General features: G+C 44.5%; 1 protein-coding gene across 1 annotated transcript in view; it reads right to left on the bottom strand.

Moving 5' to 3' along the window:
* The window catches only part of kirrel1b (kirre like nephrin family adhesion molecule 1b), a 90,911-nt gene that overhangs the window by 48,599 nt on the left and 29,482 nt on the right, over positions 1 to 12,830 (bottom strand). Inside the window, exon 10 of the mRNA XM_060905395.1 lies at positions 9,862 to 9,962. Coding sequence (XP_060761378.1) covers positions 9,862 to 9,962 — 101 coding nt within the window. The remainder of the gene's footprint in view (positions 1 to 9,861; positions 9,963 to 12,830) is intronic.

Raw genomic sequence — 12,830 nt, 5'->3', positions numbered from 1 at the left:
TTAGGTTAACTGGTGACTCTAAATTGACCGTAGGTGTGAATGTGAGTGTGAATGGTTGCCTGTGTCTATGTGTCAGCCCTGTGATGACCTGGCAACTTGTCCAGGGTGTACCCCGCCTTTCGCCCGTAGTCAGCTGGGATAGGCTCCAGCTTGCCTGCGACCCTGTAGAACAGGATAAAGCGGCTAGAGATAATGAGATGAGATGAAATAAAGTTGAAATTCGGACAGTCTGTGCCATTCTAATGACCTCAATGGGTCTGAGGATCTTTAAACTGACTTAATTTGGAGCATTGTAGGGGTTGTTTCAGTATTTCTTGTGTTGGTTTTAAGTCCTAGATCTAGTCCTGGAGCATTGGGTAATGAAATGTTTTGCAATATTTGCAAGCTTTATGCAAGGACATAGAAAGGGGAATTGCAGTGGGGTGTTGAAATTTTACGCATATACATGTGGTATGAGTTATGATGTCACACTTGAATGACAGTGAAATATTTTTTATGTCTTTTAGCAGATATTGTGTGTTGATTACAATATTTATACCTGTGGCAGCAAGCGCATGGTCGAGCGTCGGCTGTCTATTAATGAGTCTCTGTGTGTCTTCCAGATAGCCAGTAATGTGTGTGAGAGAGAGAGCTGAGCTACCCAGAGTTGTGTTTGTGTGCATACATAGAAGTGTAGTCACTGAAAAGTGAAAATAAAGGAAACAAACATGCCAGTTCCTCCCAGTTCCTCATTGCCCCAAGTCAAAGTTGTCACATTGGTGCTGAAACCCAGGAGTGATGAGCAAATGCCATCATGGAGTCCTTGCCATTCCAGGATGTGATCTGCGCTCTTGTTGCTGCACACCGAACCCAGCACCAAGAGCTGGTTGCCCTATGTCCAGAGCAGGACCGATGCTTCCAAGCCCTGCTCCAGGCCCAACAGGAGGCTTGGCAGGTGTTCTGGAGCCTGATTATGCCAGCAAGTACCCCAGCAGCAGGGGCCATGGCATCCCCAGGCTGCCCTCATGTCACCCCCCCATCTGTCCTTCTGAGTTACATGTCGGTCCTGGGACCGAGATGCTGATCTCTTCTGCTCCTCAGACCTGCCTGATCCATCCTGGTGTCCTGTGTCTGGTTGGAGTCTCATCACAAGGAAATGAGCTGTAGGTTTTACTGAGCATCTTACAGAACCAGCCACGGTTCTTCTGGACACTTTCTGCCCCCTGTCTGTCCCTCTCAGTTTCATGTCAATCCTGAGATCGAGATCCTGACCTCGTCTGCTCCTCGGACCTGCTTGATCCATCCTGATGCCCTATGTATGGTTGGAGTCTCATCGCATCGCTCCTGTAGAGGACGGCCCCATGTGGACAGTTGAAAGTCACACTTGGAGGACGCTCTGGACACTTACAGTAATGCTTTTATGGCTGAGGACTACAGTTGACTTGCTAACTTTAGGACTGCAGTTGTCATGAACAGTTTTGCACTCAAGTTTCCATCAATGAAGAGTTTATAATGTCAACAAAACTGACTTCATGTTAAAACTGTTAATGTTATAGTCATGTTGTCTGTTGTTGCCCAAATGGGGATGGGTTCCCTTTTGAGTCTGGTTCCTCTCGAGGCTTCTTCCTCATGTCATCTGAGGGAGTTTTTCCTTGCCACCATTGCCACAGGCTTACTCATTGGAGATAGATTAGGGATAAAATTAGCTCATGTTTTAAGTCATTCAAATTCTGTAAAGCTGCTTTGCGACAATATTTATTGTTAAAAGCGCTATACAAATAAACTTGACTTTGACTTGACTTGACCCTCATCAAGATGGGGCCTCATGACAAGCTGAAGGCCTTCGGGCACTCTTTGAGTGAGCCGCAGAGACATGGTGATGGCCAGAGGAGCAGAGAGTGGCTCGTCTGCTGCCATTCCTGACCAGAGAGGCCCAGGTCATGGCCCAGCAGTTGCCCATGTACAATAGGCTGGAGTATCTGAACCTGAAATGGGCCATTCTGCAACATGTCAACTGTATCTCTGAATAACACTATCAGTGCTTTCACACGCTAACCATGGAGAAGGTCAGTTGGCCATTTGCATTCGACCAGCAGCTCTGCAACATCTCAGGGCCATCTACATCAGCTCTAAATCTGAAGCAGTGCCTCTTCACAATATCTCTGCATGTAGTGTTGTGGAAGTACTCTTCCACATTATCTCCTGAGTCAACATTTGGAAAGAAACCCTGACTGATCAAGGCACAACATTCATGTCATGCACACTTTTTGCAAACTGTGCAAATTTCTGGGGATTAAATCAATTGATACCAGCATTTATCATCTGCAAACGGATGCGCTGGTCGAACGATTTAATCAAACACTTAAAAATATGATTCATAAGTTCATTCACAGGAATGCTAGAAATTGGGACAAATGCCTCTACCCCCTTTTATATGCAGTGCAAGTGGTCCCACAAGCCTCCACAGTTTTCCCCATTTGAGTTATTATATAGTCACAAGCCTCATGGCGTCCTAGAGATCATCAAGAAAAATTGGGAGGAGGGACCTCTAACAGCAAAAATGAAATTCAGTATGTTCCTGACCTGTGTGATGGTGGCCAGAGAAAACCACCACCAAAGCAGCTCCTTACTCTACCACTCCTGTCATGCTGAAAGGATGGCAGTAATTCAGCACCACTGTTTTGGACAGTTGAGTGCAGTGTGGCTATGGGGCAAGGCCCGTTGATCACACACAGCTGGAGAGGTATGATCAGTGCCATAATCGGCCCTCCTTGAGCAGCCGGGGAGTTTAAAAGGCTGCCAATTGACATGGAAGTTAGTGAAGCTCGTGCCATGCATTTTTAACTTACTTTTGCTCTCCTTCTTTGCCCAGGGCACCTCGCTGATACAGAGTATGATGCAGAAGAGACCTGAGAGCCTCTCATCCACTGCTGGTGGATATCACCACTTTCACTGCCTCTGGAACTTCGCGGAAAGGCCCAGATGCTGCCAGCACCCACTTGTGACCTTGTTTCCGATCAGCTCAGGCCGTCTGGCACCTGAACTGATCACATGCTTAACATCCCTTGCACCCCCTCTCCTTTTTTCATTAAAAACTGCATGAGTTTGGGGGGCGTCGTGGCTCAGGTGGATAAGGCGCCGTACCATAAATCCGGGGACCCGGGTTCGATTCCGACCCGAGGTCATTTTCCGATCCCTCCCCATCTTTCTCTCCCACTCATTTCCTGTCTCTACACTGTCCTATCCAATAAAGGTGAAAAAAGCCCAAAAAATATCTTTAAAAAAAAAAACTGCATGAGTTTGATTCAATAAACCTGGTGTGTGTGGGTGTCCATGTTCATCCTGCCACAGCAGCAACTGCCACACCTGAGAACAAAACTACATAACCAGGAGAATTTGCTACAGGCACAAGAATAGCAATCTTGGCTGTAAAATAGGGGTGCATGGCTATATGAATTTGCACTGGGAGATAATGCGCTCATTCTACAGCCCACATCATGCTCTGAATTACTCGTGAAGTAGCAAGGGCCCTTTGAGGTCACATGGCAAATTGGGGAAGTCAAGTATGAGATGGGGCAATGCATATCAAATTTACCACCTCAATCTCCTGAAACCATGGAGAGAGGAGGTTCCTGTGGCTCTGGCAATAGTAGTTCCTGAGAGGGCAGAGCTGCAACCGGAGGTAAGTCCAAAAAGTGCAGACCAATTCACCCCGGTCTCCTGTGGAGACCACCTCTCACCATCATAGAGAGTACAGGTTGTCAGGTTGTAGGAGGAATTCTGCAATGTGTTTTTATCCCTTCCCAGAACTAACCTCATAGAGCAGCCTTTCTCAACCGGGGTGCCGCGGCACCCTGGGGTGCTGTCTAGCTTCGTTAGGGGTGCCGTAAAAAAATATATATTCTAACATTGAAATAAATAAAATGAATTAAAATTCCAAAAAATGATAGTTATACTAATGCAGATCATCACCGCCTCATGCATCATCAAAATTTGTCTCACGCCCCCCTTTCCCATGTCACAATGTCACTGCCGGGGTCAGCGTGACTGCATATATTTTATATGGGGGTGCTTTGATAATTTGCATACTTCTGAAGGGTGCTGTAACTGAAAAAAGGTTGAGAAACGCTGTCATAGAGCACCACATATAGACTTCCCCGGGGTGGTGGTGCGCAGCCACCTGTATCAGCGCCCCGAACATAAAAAAAAAATGTGGTTCAGGATGAACTCAAGGCAATGCTTGACATGGGAGTAATTGTGGACTTGCACAGAGACTGGAGCAGCTTGATGATCTTAGTTCCCAAGACCAATACAAGGGCCCAGTTCTGTGTAGACTATAGAAAATTCAATGCAGTGTCCAAATTTGATGCATATCTGATGCCTCACATTGACAAACTACTCGACTGGTTAGGTGCATCTCACTTTTATTCAACACTGGATTTGACTAAGAGATATTAAGGTTCCCTTGACTCCTTTATCCTGAGAACAAACAGCCTTTTCCACTCCATTTGGGTTACAGCAATTTGTCACCTTTCTGTTTGGTTTGTTTGGGGCCTCCAACTGTTTCAGGGTTTCATGGACAGAATCCTCTGTCCCCATAGTTTGTATGCTGTTGCCTATTGAGACAACATTGTTTATAGTAACGACAGGCAGCAGCATTCGGAATATCTGAAGGCTGTCCTGATATCGCTGAGGCATGGTAAGCCCCAAGAAGTGTGCAATTGGGTGGGTGGAAGTATGGTATCTGGGCTTTCATTTGGTTCATGTGCAGGTGCATCCCCAAATTTACAAGACTTCAGCAATTACAACCTGCTTGAGATCAAAAAGTGGGTGAGGCTATTCCTGGGGCTGGCTGGCTATTACAGGTGGTTTGTCCCTAATTTTTCAGATGTCGTCAGCCTACTGACTGACCTCACTAGAAAGGGGTAACCAAATCCGGTCCAGTGCACGGAGCTGTGGGAACAGGCTTTTGCTCAGGTTAAAGCAGTTTTATGTAGGGGCCTGCTGTTCATTCACGTTACTTTTCTCTCCCTTTTGTTTTACAGACTGAGGTGTGAGACAGAGGATTGGGACAGTTTTGTCCCAGGTGGTGGAGGGGGAGGAGCACCTGGTGCTATACATGAGCAGCAAGCTCTTAATGCAAGAGTATGCACAGCACCTTAGAAAAGGAGTGTCTGGCCATCAAGTGGACAGTCCTCACTCTCCGGTGCAACCTGCTAGGACACCCTTTCACCCTCAGTTCTGACCATGCTCAGCTCCAGTGGCTCCAGATCAAGCATTGGTATCTAGCTCTTCAGCCCTTTAAGTTCAAGGTGGTCCATAGGCTGGGGACACAGATGGTGGTGGTGGATTACCTCTGCCACCAGGGGAAGGCAGCTGTAGGCTGGACAGGTCCCCAGCCTGAGTCAGGCAGTGGGGGTATGTAGCAGCGAGGGCGTGGTGGAGCGTTGGCTTTGAAAGGTGAGGAGTCAGGTTGAACCAGCAGGTAACATGTGATGAGTTACACCTGTGTCAAATTACTGGCTGTCTGTGCTGTATGTGCTTCTGTGTGTCTTCCAGATAGCCAGTAATGAGAGAGAGGGAGAGAGAGCTGAGCCGCCCAGACTTGTTTGTTTGTGTGTGTATGTAGAAGCGTTATCACTGAAAAGTGAAAATAAAGGAAACAGTAACCACGCATTTTGAATTGTCAAGTCTGTCTCCCAGTTCCTCATTGCCCCAACTCATTAAGTAATAAAATGATTAATTATTTAAATTTAAGATGAAGCACAACTGCAACAGGCACCATTAAACCATATAGGCAGAGTATGATGTTGACTAAGAAACTGTGATCATCATACTACCTTTTAAAGCCAATATGTGGTGGGGTTTTCATGGAAGGGGTTGCCATGTTTTTAATTACCTCACCAAAGAGCAGTCAACACACTAGATATTTTAGAGACTTTTATTCTAAATCATAGTTATTGCTTGCTATAGAGTCAGTAAGATATGAAATTATATCTTATTCAAATTTAAGCACAATAATGATTCACTGAAAAATCAAGCTGCTAGTGACATGTCCCTACCAATATCCAGCATCTATTGAATTGTCCTTAGCAATAATTTTGATTACAAAAATTAAAATATACAGTGGTGCTTGAAAGTTTGTGAACCCTTTAGAATTTTCTATATTTCTGCATAAATATGACCTAAAACATCATCAGATTTTCACACAAGTCCTAAAAGTAGATAAAGAGAACCCAGTTAAACAAATGAGACAAAAATATTATACTTGGTCATTTATTTATTGAGGAAAATGATCCAATATTACATATCTGTGAGTGGCAAAAGTATGTGAACCTTTGCTTTCAGTATCTGGTGTGACCCCCTTGTACAGCAATAACTGCAACTAAATGTTTCTGGTAACTGTTGATCAGTCCTGCACACCGGTTTGGAGGAATTTTAGCCCATTCCTCTGTACAGAACAGCTTCAACTCTAGGATGTTGGTGGGTTTCCTCACATGAACTGTTCGCTTCAGGTTCTTCCACAACATTTCAATTGGATTAAGGTCAGGACTTTGACTTGGCAATTCCAAAACATTAACTTTATTCTTCTTTAACCATTCTTTGGTAGAACGACTTGTGTGCTTAGGGTTGTTGTTTTGCTGCATGACCCACCTTCTCTTGAGATTCAGTTCATGGACAGATGTCCTGACATTTTCCTTTAGAATTTGCTGGTATAATTCAAAATTCATTGTTCCATCAATGATGGCAAGCCATCCTGGCCCAGATGCAGCAAAACAGGCCCAAACCCTAATACTAAAACCACCATGTTTCACAGACGGGATAAGGTTCTTATGCTGTAATGGAGTGTTTTCCTTTCTCCAAACATAACGCTCCTCATTTAAACCAAAAATATTTATTTTGGTCTTATCCATCCACAAAATATTTTTCCAATCGCCTTCTGTTCTGGTCTATCTGGTCTAGCCTTCTGGCTTGTACATGTGATCTTTAGCAAACTGCAGATGAGCAGCAATCTTCTTTTTGGAGAGCAGTGGCTTTCTCCTTGCAACCCTGCCATGCACACCATTGTTGTTCAGTGTTCTCCTGATGGTGGACTCATGAACATTAACATTAGCCAATGTGAGAGAGGCCTTCAGTTGCTTAGAAGTTACTCTGGGGTCCTTTGTGACCTCGCTGACTATTACTTGCCTTGCTCATGGAGTGATCTTTGTTGGTCGACCACTCCTGGGGAAGGTAACAATGGTCTTGAATTTCCTCCATTTGTACACAATCTGTCTGACTGTGGATTGGTGGAGTCCAAACTATTTAGAGATGGTTTTGTAACCTTTTCCAGCCTGATGAGCAGCAACAACACTTTTTCTGAGGTCCTCAGAAATCTCCTTTGTTCATGCCATGATACACTTCCACAAACATGTTGTGAAGATCAGACTTTGATAGATGCCTGTTCCTTAAATAAAACAGAGTGCCCACTCACACCTGCTTGTCATCCCACTGATTGAAAACACCTGACTCTAATTTCACCTTCAAATTAACTTGTAATCCTAGAGGTTCACATACTTTTGCCACTTATAGATATGTAATATTGGATTATTTTCATCAATAAATACATGACCAAGTATAATATTTTTGTCTCATTTGTTTAACTGGGTTCTCTTTATCTGCTTTTAGGACTTGTGTGAACATCTGATGATGTTTTAGGTCATATTTATGCAGAAATATAGAAAATTCTAAAAGGTTCACAAACTTTCAAGCACCACTATATAATCATGCTATCTGTTATCACCCAAATGAGAATGGGTTCCCTTCTGAGTCTGGTTGTTCTCAAGGTTTCTTCCTCATATTGTCTGAGGGAGTTTTCCTTGCTACCATCACCACAGGCTTGCTCATCAGGGATAAATAAATTTATTCAGGATAAAATTAGCTCATGTTTTTAAAGTCTTTATTTTTCTGTCAAGCTGCTTTGTGACAATGTCTGTTGTTAAAAGTGCTATACAAATAAACTGACTTGACTTGAAGCAGATCTTCCCAGATGCGCAAGCTACCCATGCCATGTGCAATAATCCCCCCCCATCACAGATGTCGTCTTTAGAACCGTGTGCTGATAACAAGCTGCATGGTCCCTCTCTTCTTTAGCCTGGAGGACATGGTGTCCATGATTTCCAAAAAGAATTTCAGATTTCAATTCATCAGATCACAGGACAGTTTTCCATTTCGCCCCAGTACATCATAAATGAGCTCAGGCTTAGAGAAGGTGGCAGTGTTTCTGTATATTGTTTATATGTGGTTTTAACTTGTATTTCTGGATACAGTGACAAACTGTGTTCACAGATGATGGTTTTTGGAAGTGTTCCTCAGCCCATGCAGTGATTCTCACTAAAGAATCATGTTCATTTTTGTGGCTACTGCCTCATATAGAGGCTGTAGCCACTATGTCACTGTGTTGTAAGAATGAGTGTAATATTCGCGCACTGCGCATGCGCATACACGTGTTCCAATTAAAATGGCCGGTGAGTGTATACAATTCGGTTCACCATTCAAAATAAATGGACTAGACTAAAGAAATTGTGCCCTGCGATGACCTGGCAATTTGTCCAGGGTGTACCCCTCCTCTCACCCATAGTCAGCTGGGATAGGCTCCAGCTTGCCTGCGACCCTGTAGAACAGGATAAGCAGCTGCAGATAATGAATGGATGGATGGATGGATAAAGAAATTGCTTTCAGACATGTTTATGCTTATTACAGAGGGAAAGTGTGTTCCTATTTTTAAATATACTCCAAGTTGTCCCCCTTTCCTTGCCTTCTTCGGCCAGTGGTCCCATGTGTGATAGATATGATGCACTTCTGAGTTGTTATGGGAAGTTGTCGAAAAGAGACCACTGAGCTCTAGCGCTAGGCCTTTTCCGGGAAATAAGAGTTTCGGTCATGGCGACAGCGTGTGTATGTCAACCTCGGTTAGAAGGTTTCAAAAACTGTAAGAGGTAAGAGTAGAATAATATATAAGTACAGACACTTGGTATATTTTACTTCTGTGATTTTTAAATTGCTCATTTTTATGGCTACTGTGTCATAGAGTAAATATATATGCTATATTTACTGTATGGACATGGTATCAGAAAATAATTGTATTTATAAGCAGTAGCCGCATGTACCCATAGGGTACCTATTTTTAATACAGTGTCACTGGAGGGCCCTGAAGGTCATGGGCATCAAATTTTGGTTTTCATCCTTATCCCCTGCATACAGAGATTTCTCCAGACTCTTTGCATCTTTTAATGATTTTATGTACCATAGATAATGTGATTCCCAACTCCTTAGCAATTTTATGTTGAGGAACATTATTCTTAAATTGTACTATTTGCTCACGCAGTCTTTCACAGAGTGGTGAATTCTTCCCCATCTTTACTTCTGAGAGACTGAGCCTCTCTGGGATGCTCAATTTATGCCCAATCATGTTACTGACTTGTTGCCAATTAACCTAATAAGGGGGCAAATACTGTAGTTACTTCTGAGCCACTAATTTGATTGGTCAGCAGGACCGGAACTAGACATTGCACGTTAAGTGTGCAATTATAAATTTTGGGTGGGCACCTTTTCACACAATGGACTATAGAACAGTGCAGCAGCAGCTCTTGACCAGAGAAATAGATGGGAGGAGACGAACTAATGAAACATGTGCAAGGTGAACCTCATATCAAATATTTAAACCTCATTCCAAATATTTAAACACCCAATTACTGTTTTGGAACTTAGAAACAAACTCAACACTGGGTATGAGACAGAAATACACCCTGAATATGTCACCAGTCCAGCACAGGGCTGGTCACGTGTGTGTGTGTGTGTGTGTGTGTGTGTGTGTGTGTGTGTGTGCGTGCGTGTACTCACAATTTTGTCAGGAGGAGGTGTGCTTGCAATGTAGCATTTGATCTCGCCCTTCTCACCTCTTACAGCATACTGAACTGGTTCACTTGAAATAATTGGTGGACCTATTGAATAATCAGAAAAAAAAATCCACTGTTTTTTTAATGGAAAGTTATATACTAAATTAGTTGTCTATTAAATATTAAAAATATACATTTATTGTTTTTGGTCAGACATTATGTGGATGTAAATCCTTCAAAGGCTGACCAAAATGACTTACTACATGGAAAACAAGTCATTTTGAAAAAACAGCAATAACAGATTCAAGAATCACTTTGTCCTGGTGAGGGTCATGGTGGACTTGGAATACGCTGGACAAGGCAGTGATACAACTTGGATGCAACATCAATCCTTTATAGGGCTTCAGAAAATGTTTGTTTGTGTAAAAACTTTTTAATTGCAGGAAACAGAGGAACAGGAAGCAGGCTTCAGAACAAGTGAGTTCTTTTATTTGCATACACTTTGCAGTGACAAACACGTGACGGGGTGGTACAACTCCCTCTCTCATTCCACAGGTGCACCTCATCACATGTTACCTGCTGGTTCAACCTGCCTCCTAGCCGTTCACAGCTGATGCTCGACCACGCCCCCGCTGCCACATACCCCCACCGTCCGACTCAGGCTGGGGAGCCCTCCAGCCTGCAGCTGACCCCCCCCCGGCAGGAGAGGTAATCTGCCACCACCATCTGTGCCCCCAGCCTGTGGACCACCTCAAATTTAAAGGGCTGAAGGGCCAGATACCAACAAGTGAGCCGCACTTTGGCATCCTTCATAAGGTGGAGCCACTGGAGCGGGGCATGGTCAGAACAGAGGGTGAAGGGGCGTCCTAGCAGGTAATAGCAGAGAGTGAGGACTGCCCACTTGATGGCCAGAAACTCCTTCTCTATTCTGCTGTACTTTGACTCTCGCATGGAGAGCTTGCGGCTGATGTACAGCACCGGCTGTTCCTCCCCCTCCCTCACCTGGGACAAAACAGCCCCCAGCCCTCTGTCTGATGCATCGGTCTGTAAAACAAAATGGAGAGAAAAGTCAGGAGAATGCAACGGCGGGCCCCCACACAAAACCGCCTTTACCTGAGCCAAAGCCCATTCGCACAGCTCTGTCCACTGGACCAGATCTGGCACCCCCTTTTTAGTGAGGTCAGTCAGTGGGCTGGTGATGTCTGAAAAGTTAGGCACAAACCACCTATAATAGCCAGCCAGCCCCAGGAACTGCCTCACCCCCTTTTTAGTCTTAGGTCGCGGGCAGGCCGCAATCGCTGCAGTCTTATCAATTTGGGGACGCACCTGCCCATGGCCTAAATGGAAGCCCAGATATCATACTTCCACCCGCCCAACTGCACACTTCTTTGGGTTTGCTGCAAGCCCAGCATGCCTCAGTGACCTCAGAACCGCCCTCAGATGTTGTAGGTGCTGCTCCCAATCATTAATATAAATGATTATATCGTCTAAGTATGCCATTGCATACACATTTGTGGGGACAGAAAATTTGGTCCATGAGACGCTGAAATGTCACTGGAGCCCCAAACAACCTGAAAGGAAGGGTGACAAATTGGTGGAAACCAAACGGAGTGGAAAAGGATGTTTTCTTGTGGAATAAAGGAGTCAAGGGGCTCTGCCAATATCCCTTTGTCAAATCCAGTGTCGAGTAAAAGCGAGCCGCGCCCAACTGATCGAGCAGTTCATCAATGCGAGGCATTGGATATGCATCAAATTTAGACACTGCATTGACTTTTCTATAGTCCACACTGAATTGGACCGACCTGTCGGACTTGGGAACCAAGACCCCTGGGCTGCTCCAGTCACTGTGCGACTCCTCAATTATGCCCATTTTAAATTTGACATGCCAACTCTATCTGGCTGTTTGACCTCATAGTTGACCTCTCCAATTTGCCGTGTGACCTCAAAGGGCCCTTGCCACTTGGTGAGCAATTTTGAGCTTGAGATGGGCAGTAAAACAAGCATTTTATCTCCCGGTGCAAATTCCCTTAGCTGTGTCCCTCTGTTGTACGGGCGAGCTTGACGTTCTTGGGCCTGTAGCAAATTCTCCTGGGTTATGTGACAGTGCATGGAGTTTTGCTCTCAGGTCAAGAATGTACTGAATTTCATTTTTACTTTGAGAAGCCCCCTCCTCCCAATTTTCTTTAATGATGTCTAAGACACCATGGGGCTTGCGTCCATACAGCAATTCAAATGGGGAAAACCCTGTGAAGGCTTGTGGGACCTCGTGCACTGCAAACAACAGAGGGTTGAGCCACCTGTCCCAATTTTTAGCATCCCTGTGAACGAACTTATAAATCATGTTCTTAAGTGTTTGGTTAAATCGTTTGACCAGCCCATCCGTTTGTAGATGATAAACACTAGTATGAATCGATTTAATCCCCAATAATTCATTTAATTTGCACAGTGTGTGTGACATGAAAGTCGTGTCTTGATTAGTCAGGATTTCTTTTGGAATCCCGACTTGGGAGATAACACAGAAGAGTGCCTCCACAACACTGCGTGCTGAGATGTTGTGGAGCGGCACTGCTTCTGGGTATCACGTTGCATAATCCACAATGACTAATACAAAGCGACACCCATGTGCAGGTCGCTCTAATGGCCTGATGAGATCTATGCCAATTCTTTCGAAGGGGATCTTGATCAGTAGCAATGGGCGCAATGGCGCTTTTGGCGTGGCTGCTGGATTTACCAGCCGGCATTCACGACATGCTGCACATCACCTACGGACATCAGTGCGGATCCCTGGCCAATAGAATCAGGCCATGAGATGATTCAGTGTTTTATCCTGCCCAAAATGCCCAGCCATAGGATTATGATGAGCCGCATGGAATAAAAGTTCCCTGCAGCTCTTTGTGACCAACAACTGTGTCATCTTTGCTTTAGCTTGAGTGTCCTGCATCACTCTATGCAGCCTATCTTTAATAATAGAAA

Source organism: Neoarius graeffei, chromosome 23, assembly GCF_027579695.1.
Source record: "Neoarius graeffei isolate fNeoGra1 chromosome 23, fNeoGra1.pri, whole genome shotgun sequence".
In the NCBI taxonomy this organism is placed as follows: domain Eukaryota; kingdom Metazoa; phylum Chordata; class Actinopteri; order Siluriformes; family Ariidae; genus Neoarius; species Neoarius graeffei.
This window is presented reverse-complemented; position numbering and strand designations above follow the sequence as displayed.